This window comes from Rousettus aegyptiacus, unplaced genomic scaffold (genome assembly GCF_014176215.1).
Source record: "Rousettus aegyptiacus isolate mRouAeg1 unplaced genomic scaffold, mRouAeg1.p scaffold_m13_p_2, whole genome shotgun sequence".
In the NCBI taxonomy this organism is placed as follows: Eukaryota; Metazoa; Chordata; class Mammalia; order Chiroptera; family Pteropodidae; genus Rousettus; species Rousettus aegyptiacus.
Genome location: NW_023416295.1, coordinates 77,137,863 through 77,162,444, shown reverse-complemented (window position 1 = coordinate 77,162,444; position 24,582 = coordinate 77,137,863). Strand labels below are relative to the sequence as shown.

Below are 24,582 nucleotides of genomic sequence, written 5' to 3'. Positions count from 1 at the left end.
GAACACCCTTCTCCACATTAGAGGGTATTAAATGTTAGAACATTCCTTTCTAGTGCTGAGTTGCCATCTCACAGGTTCTAACTCAGACAAATGGTTTACTAGTTCTTTCCTCATGAATATCCCAGGATGCTGCTAAGCCCTCTCCACAAGATAACTTATTGCATTTTAAAAACAATCATCAGGTATATCCTTTAGTTTCTATTTGCCAAACTAAATATCTCCAAATTCCCTTATCATTATTAATTCAGTATTCTGTACCTCATTCCATTTTCCAGAGAGCCATTCACTGGCTCTCTGAAAGCTCCCTGGCTTGTAACGTCCTTAACCGACAGCTGAAATAAATACTCTTGATATAGTGTTATTATCAAGAGTGCAGTATAGAATTTTTAATTCTCCATTCAAGACACTCAGTCAATCCAGTAGCTGAATACCTATTGTGTTCAACTTTATGCTTGCCACCATTTGATACAGAACAGAAGTGGAAGGCCATGTACTGACAATATTCGTAGAGTCAAAATTAAGGTACGTGGAATAATTTTGGAGTTTTTACAAGATGTAAATTGCTATGTGTACATGTGTAGTATAACCTCAAATTCAGGAGCACAGGGGAAGAGCAGAATGGAGCCCAGGCAGACTGAGGAATGGGGCTGAGGAGATGCAGATCAGGAGGATGCAGGCTATACTGTGAGAAACGGGTAGGACTTGTCTGAAATGGACACCCTGACAGTGAAGGAGTATGTTAGTAGGAAAAATGAGTAAAACAGGAGGTTAGGGTTGGTAGGGACATGTGGGACTAGAAATAGAAATATTTCGATTTATAATGTGACATTTCTAATAGGACTTCCTTTCTTCCATTCCACACATGCTTGACTTTGCTAAAAAAATTCCAGGAGTCAAATTTTCACAGGTGTCTGATTTGGCAAACTTATTCTTGATAAGCTACCACAGGAGCTAACAGAGTAATGTTGGGGCTCTCCTCAGGTACAGATCCCAGGTACAGATCTAGGCACCCAGTTTCCTTTATTTCAAGCATGAGAATTCCAGGCAGTCTAATGGGAGAAGTATTGTTGGATAGATGCAACTTTTGGCACATTTAAATTATATCGTCTTGGTAACAGTCAGTCCCAAAGGCCAAAATCCTAAATTGTGTGTCTGATCCAAAGAATCTCTCTTTTAGAGCAGCCTTCTGAAACTGACCCCATTCATATCTTTATTTCCAGAACAGAGATACAGGAAAATCAATTAGACAAGAAACATGAATAAATCCAGGTACACACACAGTCTGACTTTCAATTAACCAGTGGGTCCATGACTCTCAAGGGAATACTAAAGAAACATCATAAGACAATGCAATTTCCCTCAATAGGGACCATAACCCCAGAGCTGCTTTTCTGTTTTTTTTTTTTTTTTTTTTTTTTTTTAATGTGCAATTGCCATTTTTTTGCACCGTGCTGTGCTCATAGCTTCTGTGGAAACTTAAACATTATTCAATAGAACAATTTCCTGGAAAACGTTTTAAAAGTGGTCACAGACTCTGGCCCTACTCTGGTGCCCTGGGTCTGCCAGCATGCTGTTTTATTACCTCTGGAAGGTTCTGTGCCAAGACATAGCCCAAGAGTGAGAGCTTAAAGAAAACTAGGTGCATAAAAATAACCTCTGCCTTCTTTCAAGAAGGTAACCTGTCACTTCCAACTCTCAGTAATTCTGTGTATCTATCACTTCTCTTCTGGTTTCATCACCCAATCTTTCAACTGTCCTACCAAAATGATTAGTAAGAATTACAGATTGTTCACTTTAAAGAAAGGACTGCTGAAATCACTTACTTTCAACCCTGTCTCATTACCAACGGGAAACAGAGGTCCAGAATGCCTAAATGACTTTCCCAGAACTACACAGTAAGCGGCAGGAATAAGACCTGAAGTCCACACTGCAGGGAACACATCAGAGGCAGTTTTAAAACTTAGCAACAGTACAACACAGTCACCAAACAATCAGAAAAGAGAACCTGACCATACTGGTGTGCCACCAAAGACAGGTCTCACCTGGACTACAATGAATAGCATTAATATTTTAGAAGATTGTGCTTCTAATTTGTAATTAGGTTATCTAAAGCACTTAGCTAGAAAAATGATCACTTACTTTTAGTTGTTGGTTGTGCTCCTTCTTCTTCTTCTTCTTCTTTTTTTTTTTTTTTTTTTACTTTTTTTACTTTATTTCCACACATTGTTTTCTATACCACTAATCCTTCAAAAGCTCATCTTCCATTTGGCAGCCTATGAAATTATTATTTATTTTGAACTCCCCTTTGATTTCAAGTGTATGTCCATCTTGCCAAATTCTCAAGACCTTCTTTATAAGTACTCCCTTTCTAACCTTTTAGGTTAAGCCCTGATTCTTTTTCTAAAAGTAACAACCTATGTATCTATAATTTTCCTCTAATTCACTTTATCCAAGGTGGGGGAAAAAAGTACTATTTTAGGCTTTGAGTTTTACCGTGGATTTATTATTTATTTGTTTACTTTTACCTATCACAGTCTTTTAATTCTTTTATTTCAAAATTATGAGATATACTTTCATTGCTTCCACTGATAAGGTTGTTTGCAGCTCAAGATACAGTTGGTAGATAAATTGGTAGATAAATTACTAGAGGTAGTAATACACACTTGATTATTATTGTTACCGGTTAGAGCCTTTCATTTGACCTGAAATGACCCTCCATGTAGACATGAAATGACTTAAGATTTCTTTATGACTGAATTTTGAAGGCAGCACAAATAAGTGTGGTGAAGCAAATATTCTTCCTGGCTTTACATATCACTAACAATAAATTCACATTTTCATTAAATGTCCCATCTTTGACTTCCTAACTATAACTATCTTGAAATTGTGAATCTCATTAAGCATTTGCACTCCACTGAGACAAATGGCTTTGTTATATTGTTTGATTTTTTTTCCTGCACAAACTTACAAATAAAGGCGGGCTCATCCCTAATGAATACATGCTCCTTTAGTAATTTCTCTTGCTGAATCATCATCCATCCCCTTGATGGGTTAAGAAAAGTGCTGAGTATATATAATGTGCTAAGTCACTTAGGTACAAAGATGACTAAAGCACACTTCCAATTGTCTCTATGCTTTCGAGGTAAGCAAAGTTGTATTTTGAAATTTTATGTCTTATGCTAAGAACTATGAGAGAATGAGGAATGAGAACACTTGGTCTTACAGGTCAAATATTTTAGGAGTACAAGACCTACTCTCATGAAATAATTGGATAATAAGACAGGGTGGGAATGAGAGCTACATGGTTGGAACTGGTATAGAAGCCATTGAGGGTAAGGCTAGAGCCACTGTAGGGTACATGTTTGTAGTATTTTGCTGAAGTGTTGTCTTCATATTTGGGAAGAGGAGAGGAGAGGCAAAAACCAGAGACCTCTCCTACGAGTAAAGCTGATTAATGCAGCAGTGCCGAGTTGAGACTCCAGTGGCTTCTCTCTCAGGCAGACTTTTATATCTAGTGAAAAATCAAGGATTATCTCCATAAAGAGTACATATAGAATATTTCATCAGTGAACGATCAGTAGAGGGCAATCCCTGAGCAGCAAGTAAACCAGGTTCCAGTAAAGCAAACTCATTTCTAGGCCATGAAACCAGCCACAAGTTGTCAACCTCAACCGACCTTGCAACAGACGTTCATATTCTTAGAAGTTTTCTCTGCCCCGAGATATCTAAAATGTGCTTTCTACCAGCTACTTTATATTTTTGTCAACCTATTCCTGATTCTTTGATTCAGGGCAACTTTCTATCTTCAGTTCTTTGCGGGATTATTTATGAGGTCTAATTTGTGACAAGAAAGTATACAATGTGCCATCCTTAAAGACTCTGAGGCAGGGCAGGAATCAATTTTGTATTTCCTGTTTTCAGAGAGGCCCAAACACCTCTCCCTAGAGTTAGGGGTGTTGGTGGTGAAGGTGGGGTACTAGAACTCCCTTTCAGGCCTTTAAAATACAGAGAGCTAAAAAATAAAAATGGGAGGGAGTAAGCAAAAAAAAGTACTCCTTTTAACTCCAGAGTTACCCATAGAGAGATATATGTAGAGTTAAATCCTAAGTATCAATCCCCACCCGACCCCCCAAAAAAACCCATAAGTATGTTCATGCAACTAAAAAGTTAGTAGGGTTTTTTTTTTCTATTAAAATTAAAATTAAATAGAAGGCCATGGGAAATTACCCATTTCATTCCTCCTTCCAGAAAAAAAAAAAAAAAAGGCACTTTGTCATTCCTACTGTGGGTGCACTTCAGCCTGAACACATGTGGCTCTGTTGAGCGGGTCATTTATATGGTTGCCTGCTGGAGTTTTCCTTCTTTCAACTTAGTAGGGAATATCTATGATCTTTATTACCCCAAATAAATCTTCAAAACGCCTTTTGCTTGAGGCTCTTTATTTTAATTTCGGATAAATAAATCACACTAGGTTCCTGGCCATCATATTAAGATAAGCATGGATCTAAAAATAACAAACATATTTCAAACCAAATGTTTTCAGATTACATAGTGGTAAGTTCCTCTGGGTGACTCCCAAATCCTATTGATGTTGACATATTTTTGGTACTTTGAGAGTGTTTCTTAAAGAACATAAACCTATTTAAACTACAAGCGGAATTATTTTTAAATCATCTATAGACCTACTTATACAATATATTCAACTCGAGCTTCCCATGGCTGCAGTAAATCTATCTTTAAAATGGGGATATCTCCCTAGTTACATTAAAGGGCAATTTTATATCTTTGTAGGTTAGTTTAATGTCTCTATCAATACTGTGGTTTATATTAACTATAAAGAGTTCTAGACCTAAATTTCTCACTATCATATATATAGTTATACTAACAATCTTAAAGGCAGTTCAAATTCAATCTATTCAAAAACTCATTCAACTGCTCTCACTCCACCAGAGCAGCTCCAACTCAGGATTCTCATTAAAATGCCAGCCCTTTGAGGAAACCTTTGGACTTTTGAAGGACGGTCATTAAAAATGTGTTTTACAAATAAACGTATATTCATTTTTTTTTCAAACAAGATTTGAGGCCAAGAGGATGAAATGCAACCCACATGATTTTAAGTAGTCTATTTTATACATATATTAGGTTAGGACCTAAGTATGTGATCTCTGCTGGATTAGCATGGCCCTTTGAAAAAAAAGAAGGGTGGACAGATTTGATAAGAAGTAGGAAATCATGTATATAAAGTTCTCACAGAATTTCAGTCTGGCAATTTTTATGTCCCCTTACCCGGAAGACCTGGGTTCAAACAGTAGGAAATTCCTAAAGTAGATAAATATGCATATCAGATAGGTCACCTAACACCTAAATAAACTATAATGTTGATGAATCCTAAAGTATAAGGTCAAGTATAAACCTGGGTAACCTTTTGGTTCAGTCAATCCAGATATCTTTCTGGACTTAGTTCTACGAGTCCCTTCTATTGCTGAACATGTTACCTTAAAGACAGTGATATTATTTCATCAGGGGCTTCAGAGGTATGAGAAGAAGCCTAAATGTTCCTTTGTTCCTGTAAAGCAGCACCATCAGTCTATAATAAGTATCCTCTGGAAAACAGCTCAGCCCATAGCCCTCCCCATCACTGCCCAGGGATGACATAACCATTGAAGCATGTGGCAATACCCGATTTCCAGAGCCCTGATTTATTCTCCTTTGTGCTGGGCAGAGGGCATGACTTAGAGGAAAGACTCTTATCTTAGCAGGGGTCTGGGACTGGCTGCATCTCTGAAGCAACCCCTTGGTGGGTAATTGAGAAATGACATTGATGGGTTTCCAAGTGGCCCTTGTGCTTACACTTGCCCGAGAATACTGCTATGATTTAGAAATCCAACCCAAGGGTTGAGAGGAGGGGAAGATAATGTAGAGCTTGCTAGCCCTGGCCTCTTTTGACCTCACAGAGTGAGATGAGGATGCAGAGCTGGGAACCCATGTGCTGTTATTGAGTTGGCATAGCATGAGGTTTTGCTTTCAGAGCTTTTGTTGCTATCGCAGAGCAGTGGGCTCTCTCTTTGTTTGCTATATATTCTGTTCCCCAGAGATAGCCTCTTTTTCTCTTGAAGGGACTTAGAAAACAAATCACAGTTCTCATTTTATGTGGTGACCACCATTAAGAATTCATGGAGAGCAATTTTACTTGTTGCCAATTAAGATTCCCCAGTGGAAGTCTATGATTACAGCAAAGGCAACCTGTTTAATACTTGGCATCTTCTTAGTCTACATAAATTAACCCCATGGGGATACAGACATGCTAATTCTTAAGATGCCTAGATAATGTGATTCTGAGACCCAAGATGCATAGAAGGCACATCTCCAAGAGGCTCTGGGCTTGACTTTTCTTGGGACATATGTGTTGTTGCTTCTTATCTCTATTTTATAAATACAAGATAATTTCTAGATAACACATAAGCAAATACTTTGCTTTCCCAGGGAGAGAATAGGAGATAGCCTTTCGGTAAGCACCTTTAATATCACTCACTCGCGTTTTATAGATTAGAGCTGAAATGAACTGTAGGCACTGGTGCCAACTATCTATACTCTCAAAATAAATAAATATATCAAAATTATGGAGAATGTGAATGAGTCTTTTATTTCATTATTCAATAAGGAACATTTTGAATCACAATGAGTATAAAAACAAAGTTTTTGCTCATTTTTTCTATCTCTTTCCTTAGCATAAGAATCACATAAATATGGAAGGAAAGTTAAATTTGGGTGGGAAACACACAATGCAATACATATATAATGTATTATTGAATTGGACATTTGAAACCTATGTGATTTTATTAACCAATGTCATTCTAACAATTTTAATTTTAAAAAATCACATATAAGCCACAAGCAAAAGCAAAAGTCTATTTTTAAGAATTTTGGATACAATAAAATTATCATTTTATTGTTGTAAGAGATAGGCCTGAGGAAATTTTATTCCAACCAGGGATCTATATGTAATTTTTAATTAAGTGTTTTCCTCTTCTTGGTGATGTATAATCCATCCTTTCTCCTCCTGGGGAAGCAGAGGTTAAGTGCTTTACTCTGGCAAAAATAGCTTGTAATCAGTTATTCTTTGGATTCTTAGAATTTGGTATTGAGGTTAGGTCTACCACTCATGAAAATGGTGAAGAACTTGGGATTGGCTTTTCCACATAATCTACTTTTCCCTTTTACCAAATACCCAGACTCTTCACAAAACTAGATGTTCTTTCGCCAAGTCACCTATCGCAGTACCAGTGAAGTGGGGGAAGATGGGAGGAGGGAAGGGACACAAGCCATGTTGTTGCACATTTGGCTATCAAACTGGATAGATCGCCATTTCCCAAAATGTGTTTCTTGGAAACTTAGAGTAGATACTTCAAGGAAGATAAGATTGAGATATTTTTAAAAAGTCAAAATTACATTTTATATCCTATATTCGATGTGTATAGCAATTACATGTTAGCAATATAAGAAACCCTGAAAAGATTTGCAATTAAAACAATTTTAAAACTTGGTTTTGCCTAGTATATTTCAAATTTGACCACAAAATATCTTTATTTTTCTTATAACACCTACAATAGTGACCCAGAGTAGTAGTATTCCTTGGTGTGTACTTAGAAAAATGTTTGTGTCAATGTTTCTCGATGGGGAGAAATGGTTCTCGATGGGGAGAAAATATGATTTTGACCCCTATGGAACACATGGAAAATATCTGGAGACATTTTTTTGGTTGGATTATGCCAAATGTTTTACAATGGACAGGACAACCCCACAGCCGCCCATGATAAAAAAACAACCTAGCCCCAAATGTCAATAGTGCTTCGATTGAGAGACCAGAGCCTAGATAGAGCTTGTTCAAATGGGACTTTGGTCATCTGGCATCTGTTGGCTAGCAGTTGGCACTCTGCATTCACCAGATCTTGTGATTTAATTTTGGTCATGCGGACCTACTTTATTTATTTACAAGCTAGTAATAATACTGGCTCCAATCTGAGCTATGAAAATCTAAATGAACACTTTGACATTATTTGATTGAGCTACTGGCAAATTGTTAGGTATTTCTGTTATATTAGTCATTTCTACTCATGTTCTTGAAGATGTCTATGATAGATGTATCATACAGGTTGATTATTATATAGTGTTTAAATATTATAGAAAAAATGAGATTATACATGTCTGACATGGTACATAAATGTAACACGACTTTAGACATTATGTTTTATATAATCTCAGTGCTCAATAATCTTGAACTACTAGCTATATTGATATTTCAATTTTAGAGATAAGGAAATACAGTCTCAGATGTCATTATTTTATTGTTGTAAGGGATAGGCTTTCAAGTCTCCAAAACTCCATTCCAAAACTCTCTCCACTCATAGTATTATGCTGCTCCCATTTTGTATAATTTCACATGTGACATCAAAGTGTCATTAATTCCATAAATATTCATGAATTTTATTTATATTTTCCAATGGTTTGTATTTGTTCTAACCTCTTAATTTGAGGCTGCAAATAGATAAGGATTTCTATCAAATGTAGGAGAAAAACATTCTCAGCAATTGTTTTCTTACGATCTTTGTCATTCACAGATACATCCAGCCAAATCAGAAATAGTAACAGATGCTATAAAAATTATTAAGTACAAATGAGCTTTTTCTCCTAATTTTAACTTTCTACATTAAAACAAATAAACGTGCAGAAATTTATGATCACATTTCAATGTCAACCAGTAAACAAGTTGCCATGGGTATATTTCTTTTTCATCATCAAGCAGAGAGATGCAGGACAAATTAAACACACTTAGATTTGTACTCAAGTCTTAGTTAAGTTCTATGTTCTGACTCCACTCTCTTATTCAGACGAATTCACAGAAGTTTTCTGTTGGTGTCAAAAAAAGAGTATTGAGTTAAATGACTGTTTATTCCTTGATGGCTATATTTGGGCTTCACAAATTCCTTAGCAATTTGAAAACCCAGATATAGGTCTATTTCAGTAGAATACTAAACAGGACCCCAAAATAACTAGTTATCTTGAGAATATGATTACCACAATATATTTGTGTCACAACAGATGGTTATGCTATAAGAAATGACTAAAACCTATGAAGACAAGTAGCTCCCCCTCCATGAAAATAAGGACTTCCAAGCCTTGTACCCAGTCTTCTACCATTTGTCCAATTCTTTCACCATTCAGCAAGTATTAACAATAGTATGGCATGTGTCTCCTCAGCTTTTGATCAATCTGCAAACACTGTGGTCTTAAATTAATGCTGACCAACGTTATTAATGGAAGTTCTAAATTTCAGAATTTATCTTTTCTTTTAAGTTATATGTTAGTTCAAGTATAAATGGAAGGCCATCAGTTAGTATCAAGAAAAATGACAAGTAGCTCACTCCATGAAAATTGCAACCAGCTACAAATCAAAAGCATAATAAAGTCAGAGAAAAAGTCTTAAATTGAGTTATGGGAACATTTGTTTAACCAGACAATTTAGTTGTGCTTGTGTTCATGACATGCTATCCCCATAATCCTCTGTGCATCATAGATTCTACCTAACTCAAGAAAGCATTTTAAAAATTTAATTATAACCAGAAAGAATTTCCCACACTGCTCACTGTCACTCACATATTCTTCACCAAAAATAATTTGGCTACACAGTTGCTGTTACAACATTGTAATAACCATCACAAAGCCTATCACTTAAGTCAGTCAAGATCTGTTTGCAAAATATAATCAAGTATAATTTCATGATTCAATAAATAGTATATAAATCTGCTATTATTACTTTTCATTTTCTTTTCAATGCTACCCATTTACATTTTCTCACTGGTAGTTATTCTGACTATTCAAATGTCATTATTGCCCTTTATTGTTATTCAAATGTAGTTTTATTAAATCCTTGACACCACATAGAAGGCTATGTTTCTTCACCAGCAATAATTCTATTTCTGAAGGATAATGGAAGTGGCTGCACACAAAATTCTGAGCTCTTACTTTATGTGAGCTTAATTCTGTTCCTGAAATTGGATTATAATTTAATCGTATTGGAGAAGACCACAAGGTTTTTATTAGCAGGAAAATATTCCTCCCATTCAGGTATTTGGTTCAAAGACCTGTGAAACCATTACTACTTTCCCTTGATATGTATAAGACACACTTAATGACCAAATTAAACTAAATTTCTTTTGTTGGATGGTATTCATAATTTTTGTGTACTTTTCTCTTAGAAGATAATAAAATCATTTAGTTCAAAGAAAATGTTACAATTCAGTTAGATAACCTTTTAAATATATTTTGTAGTAAATTTACGGAAAATATAATTTAAAAGACACATAACCATAAATATATTGTTGTTGGCTTTGTTAATAAAATACACTGGTTCACAAAAGAAAACTATTTCAGCACCAGGTTATAGCTTTCCAAAACAAATCTAGCAAAGATTACATCAAGTTATATAAAATTAACTAGTGTCTATTAGTGATAAGCAGATTTTTAAATTGTATACTTTTGTTGTAGCTTACCAGTAACTCTTCTATGTGTAGAAACAGAATATTCTCTATTACTACAACCACAGATCTGTTTTCTATCAGGAGAAATGAAGATATTAGGCATTTCACTCAAGAACTAGAATTCCTCAGGAAGACAAATTTCAAGGTTATTAGGATCTGTTACAGGGTGTATAAAGAAGAGGCAGCATAGCCTGGTACAGAGAACAATGGTAATGCATTTGGATGAGGATGGGCAAGAAAGCCACAGTGTTAGAAAATATTTACCTGCCATCTCTGTGAACAGAGGGAGTGCTCTGCTCCGTGCTGTGAGGAGTTAAGAAATAAAGGATGTTAGGGGCTCATTGCCGATTGGGAGACAAAGCTAATTGTAGGAAACAATTCCGGCGCAATGTGAGCCATCATATAATTAATCACTAGCATATTTATTCCAGATAACAAGACGTACAGTGATTTAACAAAAGGAATTCAGATTCCATAGCAGCATCTGTGAAAAGCATGACCACATGGATCTTACAGATCTAGGTAACATCTCAACCATCTTTGCCACTCTCAACCTCCAACAGGTCCCCAGGGAATGAATAACTTGAAAATATAACTTCTATGCTGCTAACCTCTTTTTTCAAATTACCTATACAAATATTCTCATACACATATCCTTACTGAGAATCAAAACCCACAATGTAGAACAAAATATTGGAGACATATACAACAGCATTCCTAAAATATTCCTCTTTAATATTAAGAGCAGAATTTTAAACAGAAATGCCCTACCTTTTAATTACAGAAATAATAAAATAATCTTTAAGCAAGCAAGGGTCAGAGATTTGGGTTCTACAATATAAGGTTAACATATGACCCTGAACTAATTAACTCATTCACCTTGGCAAGTGTCATGATTTCTACGATCCTTCCAGCTTTGAGCAGACTCAAGGACAACTTTTGGCACTGTTGCTTTACTTTAATAAAAATTAAAGAGTTTTCTAGGTAGCTTCTAGCAATGTTTGCCTTCAATGGATCTTTTGGCACCAAGTGAAACAAAAGACCGTCTTCCAATGCCCTGCCTCCATGATCAAGATCAAAGCTACAGAGGCTGCTATAAGTCAAGGACATGGATTTAACTCACCTCCAGAGGCTTCTATGTTGCTCCTCAAGTTGAGTTACCAGATGTTCAATGTATTTATTGGAATCCATGTATTCCTGAACATACAGACAGACAAAGACAAATCCTCGTTACAGTGGTCACCAGTATTTTAAGACTAGCTCTATCTCTACAAGGAAGATTTTGACAAGATAATCCCTTGATTCCTAGAAGCTAATGTTTCTATGATTTATATGCATAGTTTTGGGGAGAAAAAGAATATTTTCTCTATATCCTATGATCATTCTATAAACAAAGCACTGAAGAGAACTGGAGTTCTACAGAGCATAAAAATCATCTTATTCACAGAAAAAAAAGCTAAATTTCTTGGTCATCAATACTAGAGTCTATATTCTACTACATAAAAGTAAGTGAGCCAATATCTCTGCTGACCTTAGAAGAATAATAAGATAGGCAATACAGTTCTTGATTACGCTGATAATACAAGGACCACTTCCTAGAAAACAAACAAACAAACAAACAAAAATGCCATTTTTGAGCTTCATAGAATGCTTTTACATGTTCATGCCCACATTCACTGGGCATATCATTGACATTGATGAAACACATGTCTATTTTTCTTCATCTCCTTTATAGAAACTGACAGTGTAATTTGTTTTTTGTTTTCTTTGACTCTTAGGAAACAAATGTTTGGCATTAAGAAGACATGAAGGCAAGGTGTCTTGTTTTTTGAAATGTCTATAAATTTGTAAATCAAATTGTATTTTCAAGAAACGATTCCGAAGAATGAGAAGGACCTTTTTCATATCAGAATGATTCATAAAAATTCATAGGTTATTAAATCTGATTTTTTAATTTGCAATTTCTGAATATGAGGTTCACATGCAATAGTTTCAACTGCTAACTGTGGAACAAAATACAATGCATAATTTGTTTTTGTCATCCTGAACCTGATACATCTTTCCTTTCTATTTGAAGATCTAGCCTACAAGCCTCTGTGTCTACATTACAGCCACCTTAGATAGAATAGTGTACAATGATTTCAAAAGGCAGCCATGAAAATTATCGTTTCATTTCTTATGAATTTGAGATGAGTTGGGAATTTTTCTTTCTGAAATATATCCTTATTTTAATTAAATGCTATATATAATCTATCATTCCTATAGGAATATTCACTGTAATGGAGAGCAGGGTGAGTGGAAAAATACAAAGTAAATGTTGACCTCATGTAATGGAAAGGGCTCTGTTCCTTTTTCCTAGACCTGGATCTACCTGCATAGCTTTTGAGAAGCCTTCTTGTTTTTCTACAATATTTCAGTCAGACTAGAAAGTGTCCTAAGTCCTTACCTAGCTAAAAACTGTTATGTTTCTATAATATTATCATTCTATTACAGATGATCAGCTAAAGAGTTTTATTCTTATTAAATAATATTCATTTTCAGGTTAGTTATTTACATAAGACTACTGAGCATGTAAACACCAAAGCAGAAATCTGTTACTGCACTAAATTATAATAGTTTGTGATGGTGTTGAGTATCCTGATCAAGGGTTAAACAAGATTTAAAACATTAAAATTATCAAAGACTTATACACACCAATGTTCCTATCAGCATTATTCATGATGGCCAGGACATGGAAGCAAGAAAAGTGTCCTGTGATATGTGACTAGATAAAGAAATATGGATCATATATACAATGGAATATTACTCAGCCATAAGATAAACCAAAATACTCTCATTTGTGACACCATGGATGGATCTTGAGATAATCATACTAAGCAAAAAAAATCAGACCGAAAAAATTGAAAATTACATGATTTCACTCACATGTGTGATATAAAACTGAAAGCAATAAACAAATATGACAAACAAACAGAGACTCATGAACACAGAGTGTGGATTAGTGGTTACTAGAGGGAAGGGGAGAGCGGGGAGGTAGGTAGGGGGAAAAGGGGCCAAATATTTGGTGACAGAAGGAAATCTGACTTGGGTGATGAATATACATGCGATACATATATGACTTAATGTTGAATCGTATACTTGAAACTTATTTGAATTTATTAATTGATGTCACCTCAATAATTTTTAATGAAAAAAATTATCAAAGACATTTCAAATACATTTCATTGAAAAAAATCTTAAAGACAGTGCTCCCAAGAAACAAATATGTAAATTTCAAAGTCATTTGTTTCTTTTTCATTCAACTGTTTTCTCGACATCTATTAGAGCAGTCCTCCAGGTGTCAGTTTGGCAGATACAGTAGTAACCAACATGTCCAAGGTTCCTGCCCTCAAAGGGCTTACAGTCCAGAGAAAGAGAAATAACAAATGAGTTACATGCTGTAAAGGAAACAGCTAGTGATAGGAGAGACTTAATGGGAGGGACAAAATGCACACTGGTCAGAAGAAGGTCGAAGAAATGACATGTGAGCTAGCACCTGGAAGAGAAGGAAGAGGCAAGCACATAGAGAAAGTGGGCACGGGGGAGCGAATACCACAGACGAAGGAAACAGTATATGAAAAGGCCCCCGAAATGTGATATTTAAGGAACCGAAGAGAAGCCAGTGGGTCTGACAGTAGAGAACCTGGGGTATATAGTCTAAAATAAAGTTGGAGAGGTATGCCAAGTCACATGTAAGCTCTGGAAAACAACTTGGATTAAAACTAAAGGATTTGTTATTTTGTTCATCGTTTAGTGCAAGTCAGAGCTTGAAGCTGAAAGGCACAGTGATTACAAATGTGATCTTTGGATCATAGAAATTTAGATTCAAATCCTGGTTTGGGTATTTGTTAGCTCTGTTTTCCTCAGGCAAGTTATTTAATCTAAGATTTATTTTCTTCATCTTCCGAGGGATAAATAATACTTAATTTATAGAGGTGTTATAAGGATTAAATAAAATAGCTTAAGTAAAAATATATCATAGTGTCTGCCAAGCAGTGAGCATAGCCTTGTTCATAATGTCGCACAGTAGAAATTAATAATGGTAACACATTTTCAACTATTAAATGCACATGTAGCTGGATTGAGGTTTTAAAGCTATTTCAAATACTAACTGTTTCTATTTAAAGCAGCTTTACTTGACTTCCCATTAAAATAACTTTGATGATGTCTTAAATCACATAACAATGGGAAACTAGAATTATAGATTCTCTATCTTTCTTTTTAGCTTTATTTTTCACCATAGCACTCTTACTTCTAACATCCAATACATTTTAGTTGGGTAATTATTTTGGGTATTATCTATACTCCCATCTACCCCTCCCAAACACACACATATACACATACATACATACATTCTCTCTCCCTTCTTCCCTCCCTCCCTCCATCATCTCCCCTCCCTCTGTCTCCAACTAAAATAGATTGAGGGGAAAAAAAAGATATGATGCTTATATGTGCTTTTGCTTACATGAAACCATATTTTTTTCCTACCTAGAAGAAATTTGGCAGCACTCCCATACATTTATCATCTGGCCCCTGAATTAAAGAAATTCGTTAACTAATGAGAAATCTCTACCATTCTTTAAGAATAAAATAGGATTATTCTACTTGGAGCCACTTTTATCCATCCATTTGGAGATTAACTGTTAGAAAACAATGAAGGATGATGGCAGTGGGGCTGGCAGTGGTATCCAGTAGAACTACAGTCACGGCAAGTATAATGTTGTAGCTACTGCACCTATAGCAAGAACTTGGATATAAAGTGCATACTGAATATTATTATACAGAGACTCCAATATTATAAAGTACCAAAGGCAAGGGCAAGAAAAAAAGAGTATGACAAGATTCCACCTCAGTATAACAGAGCTCCCCAGATTGCCTGAAAGATTGGATATTGGGAGAGCTTAGAGAAAACATTTCTTTAAATGCAAATGGATGGAAAGTGGAATCTAGAGTCTATTGGAAGTCCCAGGATCTGAATGGGTCATTTCAGAACAAGTAAATTGAAGACATACCGCAGGGTTCCCATGAAGAAGTACTGGAACACGAGAGAAAGAACACAGGAGAGGGTGTCATTCTGAAAATGACTTACAAGAAAAACATGAAAGCATTTTAGACAGAGCCTTAACCTGTCCAGTAGTATATAGAAAGACCTGGTTTTCCTGAAATGTGCAGAAAGGTAAAAAAATATATATACTGTGTAAGAAAGATAGCAGAATTAAATTTTATAAAACAATACGGTGAGCGAGCTAAGAATTTCAAAGAGATATGAAATGCAATAGCAGAATTGGAAACTGTTGAGCCCTACATTGTGATTTTATTATGGGGTGACTCTCCCCGCCATGAAATGGTACTTCAGAGGAGAGTGGGCAATGAATTTTGATGTACTGGCACTAAGATGGTCACACTGATGAAATCGACTTTTCAGTATTATCTAGAAACAAATCAAATTACTCAACCCAGGCCACATACTTAAATTCTCACTAACTTTTCTAGAATTTTTTATGGTATGATTCAGTTAATATGTGTATAACTTAGCTAGTGAAGACTAAAACTGCTGTAACCTAGAAGAAAAACATACCCACATCTCCATTTTCCTTGCCATCAATGTGCAGTCTATAAAACATTGTCTATGAAAACTCAGTTTCCCAAGCCTTGCTTCGCCCGGCATGCACTTTCCATGTCACTCAGCACTGAGATTCTATTGAAGTTCAGTTATTAATTTAATGAACATTCTATTCCATTCATTTTCCCATGACAAAATCCATGTTAGATATAATAGAATTGACAATGAAAGCATATACACATTCTGTGCAGGACAAGCAATAATCTAAGTAAATTAAGTAAAAGATAAGGATGCAAATAAATAGAGACATGCTGGATATTTGGTCAGAAAATGTAGGTTTGACTAATAATTATAACTTTTGATCATTCAACAATATTTGGAATATAAATGATAATCGAGGAATTATTAAAGCGACATTTCAGAATAGCAGAGGATTAAAGACTTGCTTATTCATATCAAAGGGGCCAAGTACATTCCAGGTAGAGTTTATGGAAAACTATTCATATGTCCACTGGGATAAGAGCTGAATAAAAATTGTGGGGGGAAAAACACACTGCAAGTATCCAAACAATGGGGTTTCGTACTAAGCAGCTAAAAGAGATTGACTCCATAGCTACCAGTCACCACAGATGTCCACAGAATGAGATACATGGACAGAGTTTTGAGTCTTAATTCAAAAGTATCCCTAATTTAAGTAGCTGCTATATAGCAAAGCAACAGAAAGCCAATCTTAAGATTCCTAAATTTAGAAAATAAAGCATCTACTTTAATTAAAAACTAAAATATATAAATGTATGTGTATGTATTTTAAACTTAAAGGCATACACACACACACATATATGCATATATACCAAATACGCAATAGATGAGTAAAAAAATATATGAGACATGTATATATGTATGTGCATGTATGTATGTTTACACATTCTATACCTCAGTGATAAATTTTAAAAATGTGAAATACAAAATATGAAAGATTCAAAAGAATTTAAATAAACTTTTTCTAAATATGTAAATATAATTATAAAATTTAACAAAATTTAAAAACATCAGACAGAAAATGCAGAATGTACATTATGTGTCTTTGTGGTGGCCAGCAGGGGCAGGAAGAGAAAGAAAGAAGTAGAAACAAAAATCTCTTTGCACATAGGTACAAAAATTATTTTTTCATACTTGATAAATAAAAAGCTTAACTACAAGAGTGTGTTTCGTAAGAGTTGGGGAAAGTAATTTGGTAATTTATGTCATAAAATTTAAAACGTCAATGATACACATTTGATCTAGAAACTCTATGTCGAGAAATCATCCTGAGTAAATAAACTATTTATGACAACGTAAATAAATTGGATATTCTTAGCTTCCAAATATGAGCATGATGAAAAGAAAACATGCTTTACCCATGTGAAGAAATATACAATTCCTTAAATTTGTAAAAAGTATATAACAAAGTGGAAAACAGCATAATGTTCCATGAAAGGAGAATGTAAAACTGCATAACTCTTTGTATCACAAATTTGAAAATCTATATAAAGACTAAAAGAAAGAAAGCAAACAGTACAGGTTAGCATTATGGTTAATTTAATGCCTTCTATATATTTTTCTCTTTCTATAATTTAAAAATATATACTCACTATACAAATATAAAAAAGTGATTATTTAGAAAAATACAGCCCCAGAAAATACCAGCCACAATGATTTTATTATAATTACATTTTAGACAGCTAGATCTAAAATACCATAATGAAACCATTTCCTTTATATTATTCTAAAGCTTAGCTGGTGTTTGAAACAATGGAGTCCCATTTTTTTTTTTTTTACTTGCCCTTGTCAGTGTTCTGCTAAAAGCATTTAAGCCACCTTAGGAATGAGGAGCAACATCAAATTACATCAAGATATATAATATGTTTTAAAAATTTTTACAAAGGTACAGCATTAAAAAGACATCTGTTCCTCAGCTAAAATTCATGTAAATTAGTATCTTCTTGAAACTACATTTCAGGAAATTTGCTTTTCACTTCTTTAATGCACGTCTCAAGGCATTTAGTGTGAAACATTTAAAGTAATTAGAGGTTTATAGGTATACTGATCACTGCATATATGAGTAGCATAAGCACATTTAATGCAAACTTCCTATTGTCTGATCTAGGTCAGTTCTGAGAAAAGCCCATTATAAATGAATTCTAACGATGTGAGGATCTGACATATCATTTGTTTTAAGTGGAGTTTAAAATATAATACTAAATCAAAGCTTGCAGAGATCCAAAAATCCCTCCAAATAATCTTCATGTTATAATCAGTATAATTTATGGCCGAGCCTGTTAAATCCTGTCGGCACTTTTGTCACTACTGATGCAGGATTCCCAGTTCACCTTTGGGCAAAGAAGCACAGGCAAGGAGGCCAGGAGGCCAGCTGTTCAAATTAAAAGAGCTATCATTAGATACAGGAATTTCCACAATTAGGAAATTACTACTATAACAAGTGATGCTTCCCTCAAAAATTATTGTGTCACCTTAATGAAAAGGTACATGTGCATGGTAAAAGTAAAAAAACTAAAACATGTCCTTTTTTGAAATTATACAGCAAAGTAATAGATAAGTACTTCCCATTCTTGACTGGTGTCTGTGCTAACATTAATTCTTCCAATGAAATACTTATAAACACAAGTATCATATAATTTCCCCTATTTATTTTAAAAACAGCTCCTGCTCCTCCCAGGTTTCTGCTGAAAACATGGATCCTGAGCTACAGATTCCATTCCCCAGCAAGCTAGGTGTGAGCATGTGACTGAGTTCAAGTCAAAGAGATGTGAGCAAAAATGGTACACGCAATATCCAAAGAGTCTCCAACCTAAAGACAAGCTGTTTGTCCATGATACATTCTTCCTCTAGCTGGGAACAGTAACAACAATGGGCCCAGAGACAGAAGGTACATATTGAAGATAGTGAAACTAACTGAACTTTAAAGAAGCTCCCACCCTTATCTTTCCCTTTGGCCTCTTACATGAAAAAGAAGTGTCTATATCTTATTTAAAACGCTGTATTTTGGGATCTCTTTGTTACTGCAGCTAAGTCTCTATGTAAGTAATATAATAAATATTAGTCATTTCTTTTGGAACTTAACATGGCAAATACACAAAGTAAAATACTAAGCAGCCAACTTAACAGCTCTATATTACTTGATTCATTAAACTATATTAATCAAAATAATTTATATTTTGTAAATATAATTTAATCAAAATAGTAATGTTTTCAAAAGCTCTCTGGCATCCATTATAGTTTTCCAAAGCAATTTGGCATCCATTCTCATTTTATCCTCAATATCTTTGAGTCATAGTCACCATTTCAACTTTGAAAACTAAGGCTCAGATTATGGTTATATGATTCGCTTCTGATCAAACAATAACACACTCAAGACAATTACTCAATCTAGCACATTTTCCATGGTTCCCGGCCAAATTAAAGCAGAGAATTTCCTTCTCACAGCTAACTGCCCTCAAAGTAGATGCTGTATTTGTAAGACAGAAACTAAAAGCAGAACAACACCCCCATCCCCATCACTTAGGAGGATCTGACTATGTGCAAAGCCATGAAACGAGGTCAGGAATAAACCTCCAAATTAATAGCTTTGGTTTTGCTCTGATTCCCCTTCCGTGGCTTAGCAAGGCCAAGGGCAGAACTTCAACTATAGTTTCATATTTGGCATTCTATTCTAATAAATGGACTAAATCAAAACAGCATATTTTAATTCCTATCAAATTTGACAAAGATGCTATGTATTACTGATAATTTGACAAAGATGCTGTTACTGACACTTAGATATTCTTCTAGGTATCATGAGTTACATTTGGTTTTAAGTGAAAAAGAGAAGCGATTATTGTATTCCTAAGCTGCCTATAACATTTTCTTACATATTGTTTTTATAGCAGTTTAGGAGATAAGAACACATTGGTCAAATGAAGGAATTCACTTAGGTGGAAATAACTTATTTTAAGTTTAGTTTTTTTTTTTTTTTCCTGAGGTGGAAATGAAAAATAATTCAATCTATCCTAAAGTTCTGCAAGTTAGTAACATCATTTGTCAGCTTGAGTGTAGATTATATTTAATATTTTGTGTATATATATACACATATATATATACATCAAAAAAATAAAGAGATCAATCATTGTGAAAATAAAAATGACATGTCTAGCAGACTCCTCATTTGACCTTGATTCTTGCTTTGATGGAGAGACACTGACAGAGCCTTATATAAGTGGAAACCTTCAATTAGGTCGCCAACGACTTTAAGTAGAAGAGTTTGGCCACAGAAAGGTCAAGGACTAGTACAAAACCCAGTATTACATCAAAACTTAACAAGAACTGACTGATGGACCAATGGTATCAGTATACTATACTTTTCACATGTTTCCTTCCACTCAAATATTGGATTACAGAATGCCGATTTCACTCACTACAGTGTGTCATGGCCCCTCGAGCTTATCATTACTAACACCCTTCAAAATTTAGCCAGTTATGTTCTAATTTTACCTCCTATTATTTCTCCAAAACTGTCCTGGAACTCTGGTAAAGCCAGGCTCCTTGCTTGTTCTGAAAAGTCCAAGATATAAACTATACAATCCCAGCACCTAGCCCAGGACTTGCAAATAGGTGCCAAGAGGTAAGTGGGCATCAATGTTATTCAGTCAGAGTCTGAATAAGCAGTCTGAAAGGCAGTTAGAGCTTTAAGGCATTTTAAGAGACTGATGCACTGGAACTAGGTTGAAACATCACCTGGAGAGAATAACACATTTGTTTACTCATAGTAATAGTTCTCATTTGTTCATCTAAATCACGTGAAGGGCAGGTGAAACTGGATTGTTGGGCTCCAATTCCAAATTTTCTGATTTAGTGGGTTTAGGAAGAAGCCCGAGAATTTGCATCGCTGACAAGCTCCCAGGTGATTCTGATGTTGCTGGTCTAGAGAACACACTTTAAAAATCACTGGCTATGGCAACATGGATTAGTTTATTGCTTAGCCCCACTAATATTCACTGTTTTCTTAAAGAAATTAGTAATACCAGTATAAATAATGCCAAATTCAATATTTTTGAATATTGCCAAATTCAGATACTTCGAGTATCAATTATTTCAAGCATTCCTCTAGGCTAGGGAGTCCAGCCGGGGAAGTCTCTGCCTTCATGAAAGTTACAGTTTCGTGGAGGAGACAGACATAATAAGTGAAAGTAAGTGTTATGTGGAAAAATTAGAGAGAGAAGAGTGGAAGGAGAAGCTGAAGTAGAGAAGTGGCATTAACATAGACTGGTACAGGAACGGACATTTGAGGAAAGACCTAAAGGAAACGAGGGAACTAGACCAGGGGACTATCTTGGGAGGTCCATCCCAGGCAGAGAGAGGAACAAAGACTTTGAAGCAGAAGTGTGCAAGCAAGTTCCAGGAACAGCACCGAGGCCAGTGTGTCCAGAATGCACACAAGCGGAACAGGGAGGTGACAGATCGTCAGGGTCTTTAAGGACTGTCTTTTGCGCTCAGTGAAGTACAGAGCAAGCTCAGTGGGTTTTGATCTGGAGTGAAACAATCTCACGTAAATTTGAGAATGACCTCTCTGACTACTGTTCACTGCAGAAATGGGTGCGGGGGTTGCAAGTGCAGAAGCACGAGCAGGGAAACCAGCCAGGGAACATTGGAAGATGATAGTCACTTGGACTAGGGATGTCTCCGGGAGAATAATAAGTTGTTGGAGTAAAGAAGTGACCCAAAGATTGAAGTGAGAGAATTTGCTAATGCATTGAGCATGACAATGAGGAAAAAGAAAAGAATCAAAGGTAATATTGAGTTTTTGGCAATTAGATACTGTGACATTTACTCACAAAGGAAAGACTATAGAAGGAACATGTCTGTGCAAGGGTGTTGAATAAATTGTTCTCCCTTGGGCAATTACGCTTGAGATGCCTGTTGCATTTGGGAGAGAAGATGCTGATGGGGACATTTGTCTTCAGGAGAGAGGCCTGGGGGACAGGATTTTAGGACTCCATAGTGTGTATGGGAAATATTTGGAACCACGAGACTGAAGCAAGATCACCTGAGGAAGGAATGATACTCTAGAGGAAAGGACCCAGTAACTGGAGGTTGGGAGGAGAAGAATAAGCCAATAAATGAAGAAACTAGTGAGAGAAGATAGAAAGACATATTCCAGAAAAAAAGTATTTCAAGAAGGGACTGCCAAATACAATCAATGATCACAAGACAGGTCCCAAAACTTACCACTGCATTCGCCAATATGGAGGCTCTCAGAGGTCTGGCAGAAGCAGTTTTAGTGGAGTGGGCTTTCCAAAGTCCTCACAGGGAGTCTAAAGAGAACAATCTGATGCTGGGAGGGTCGGGGGGGAGAGAAAGTCTGAACGAAGTGTTCTAGAAAATACCATGTGATTCTTAAAGTTCAGTTCTCCTAAAAGGCTATGGAGACAATTGAGAAAATGGCAGGTTCCAGGTCCCAGCTCAGAGATTCAACTGTGTGAGTCTGGGAGTCGGGTGGGGCCTGCAGATTAGGTCTGAACAAGAACTAGGTATAAGATGTTGCCAGTTCTCCCAGAGGCATTTTTGGAGAACGGTCTCCCAAATGGAGCTTTCTGTCACTTATGAGGAACTATTAGGTCAACAGAACAAAACTAACCAATCACCAAAAATCAATCAACAAACCAAACCTTTCTCTGAACCACCCAAAACGCCTACTCTACTGAGCCAAGTCAGAGCCTTGTATTTTGTTGACATTCCATAATATTAGGAAACAAGACTGTGGACATAAAAGTATTTTAGAAAAAGAGCAGAAAGTTCTACCCATATTGGAGCCAGGAACTCTTTGGAAAACTCGGGCTGCCTATCCTAGGAAGATATCCTTGGCCACACAGGAAAGCTGTAAAATTATTTTAAAATATATATTTTTTTTTGTTTTCATACTCTTCCTTAGTAAGGGGCTCCACTCAAGAAATGGGCTATTTCCTAATGGGCGAAGGTATTATACATTTATGCATTAACACATAAACTTTGTTTGGATTTTATTTTCTGAGCCTAAAAGCATTTGTGGATTCAAGGATTTGAGTATGTCGCCTGTTAAACTGCATCTCTCCCTTGCAGACACTGTGCATAAATCACACTGGAGGAAAGAACATCTCTCCTGGAGTGAGGTATTTCAAAGACCATCTCTATTGCCTCTGGGTGGGGATGGTTGGTAATCAGGATCAGACAGTATTTATGTCTATATTTTCATTATAAAAATGAGAAAATAAAAGTAACAGACTTGAGTTTTTCTCACCCTTCTGTGGCTATAGGTTACTGTTTTAACTAAGTATTTAAACATTCTGACTTGTTTTGGTGATGAGAAAAACTAGCTCTGTCTCGTTGAACTTTCAAAAACAATAAAAGGCAGCACATATGAATTACCACCACTGTTGGCCACGTCTACTTCTTACCCCTAAATCTGGTCTCCATATTGACATCAAGTGATATATTATGGGAGACACAGGTCCTCCTGCCTCATACCTCTGGAAATAAAGAATGGAGGCCCTAAGGAGATAAGCTATTTTCTCCGAGCAGCCTTCTCAGCTGTAATAATTCTGCAGGGTGTACGTGCGCACATGCGCACGCAGACACACAGAACGAATCTACCTTATTGCAAAATCTGAAAGTGGACTAGAAATTATGAAGAATTCTAAAAGTCAGAAAGAGGTTTAAATGATATTGGCAAAAGCGACAAAACTACAACCAAAAACATTCCCAAAAGAAAACTATCATGAAGATAAGGGCTGAACCATCGAAGCTCAGAGGAACACAGAAAGAGTAGGAGGGCTCTCTTGGGCAATAGTCTTTGATTTACATGTAGAATTCTGTGACCATACCCCTCCCAACATATACTAAGGAGCAAGGCACAGGGAATAAAGAATTATTAATTACTCAGGATAATAAAGACCTGTCTTTTACTGAATATTTTCATCCTGGGGAGACAGGAGCATGTGGCTAGGATGGGGTCTGGGGACTGTGGGTAGGGTTGCCTAAGAGAGAAATGAAACTTGAATTTACTAAAGCCTCTGCAGCAGAAACTGGGCCTACTCACCAGAAACTTTTCAGTTGGATCTGTCATCTTAGAGGGCTTCTAAGGTAATGTGGAGAGACCTAGGTCATTTCTTCAGCTGTGACAACCCTAGTGCTGAAGATACTTAAACTTGGCCAACATCCAAAAAGAAGGTAATTCTGCAAAAAGAAATTTAGCTCCTTAAAGACCAGTTAATTGATATTTCAATATGATTCCCTACACCAAAACCATTATGGTATAATGGGGATGGGTGCAAAGCAGGGCACGTCTGGCTGCCACTCTGCATTTTCAGATCTGTAAATATAATCGGGAAAATACCACGTGGAAGTTAGAAGGTAGAAAGGTAAGAATTAGGG

General features: G+C 35.9%; 1 protein-coding gene across 18 annotated transcripts in view; it reads right to left on the bottom strand.

The window, feature by feature from the left end:
- The window catches only part of NCKAP5 (NCK associated protein 5), a 909,219-nt gene that overhangs the window by 552,916 nt on the left and 331,721 nt on the right, over nucleotides 1-24,582 (bottom strand). For 9 of the 18 annotated variants that reach the window (XM_036235766.1, XM_036235765.1, XM_036235763.1 and 6 more), the window contains 2 exons: nucleotides 11,662-11,735; nucleotides 10,803-10,841 (listed from right to left, as the gene is read on the bottom strand). The exons of 1 other annotated variant lie outside the window; for it this stretch is intronic. In XM_036235766.1, coding sequence (XP_036091659.1) covers nucleotides 10,803-10,841; nucleotides 11,662-11,735 — 113 coding nt within the window. Of the gene's footprint in view, nucleotides 1-10,802; nucleotides 10,842-11,661; nucleotides 11,736-24,247; nucleotides 24,385-24,582 lie in introns of all 18 variants that reach the window. 8 more of the 18 variants (XM_036235768.1, XM_036235777.1, XM_036235774.1 and 5 more) reach the window with 3 other exon arrangements.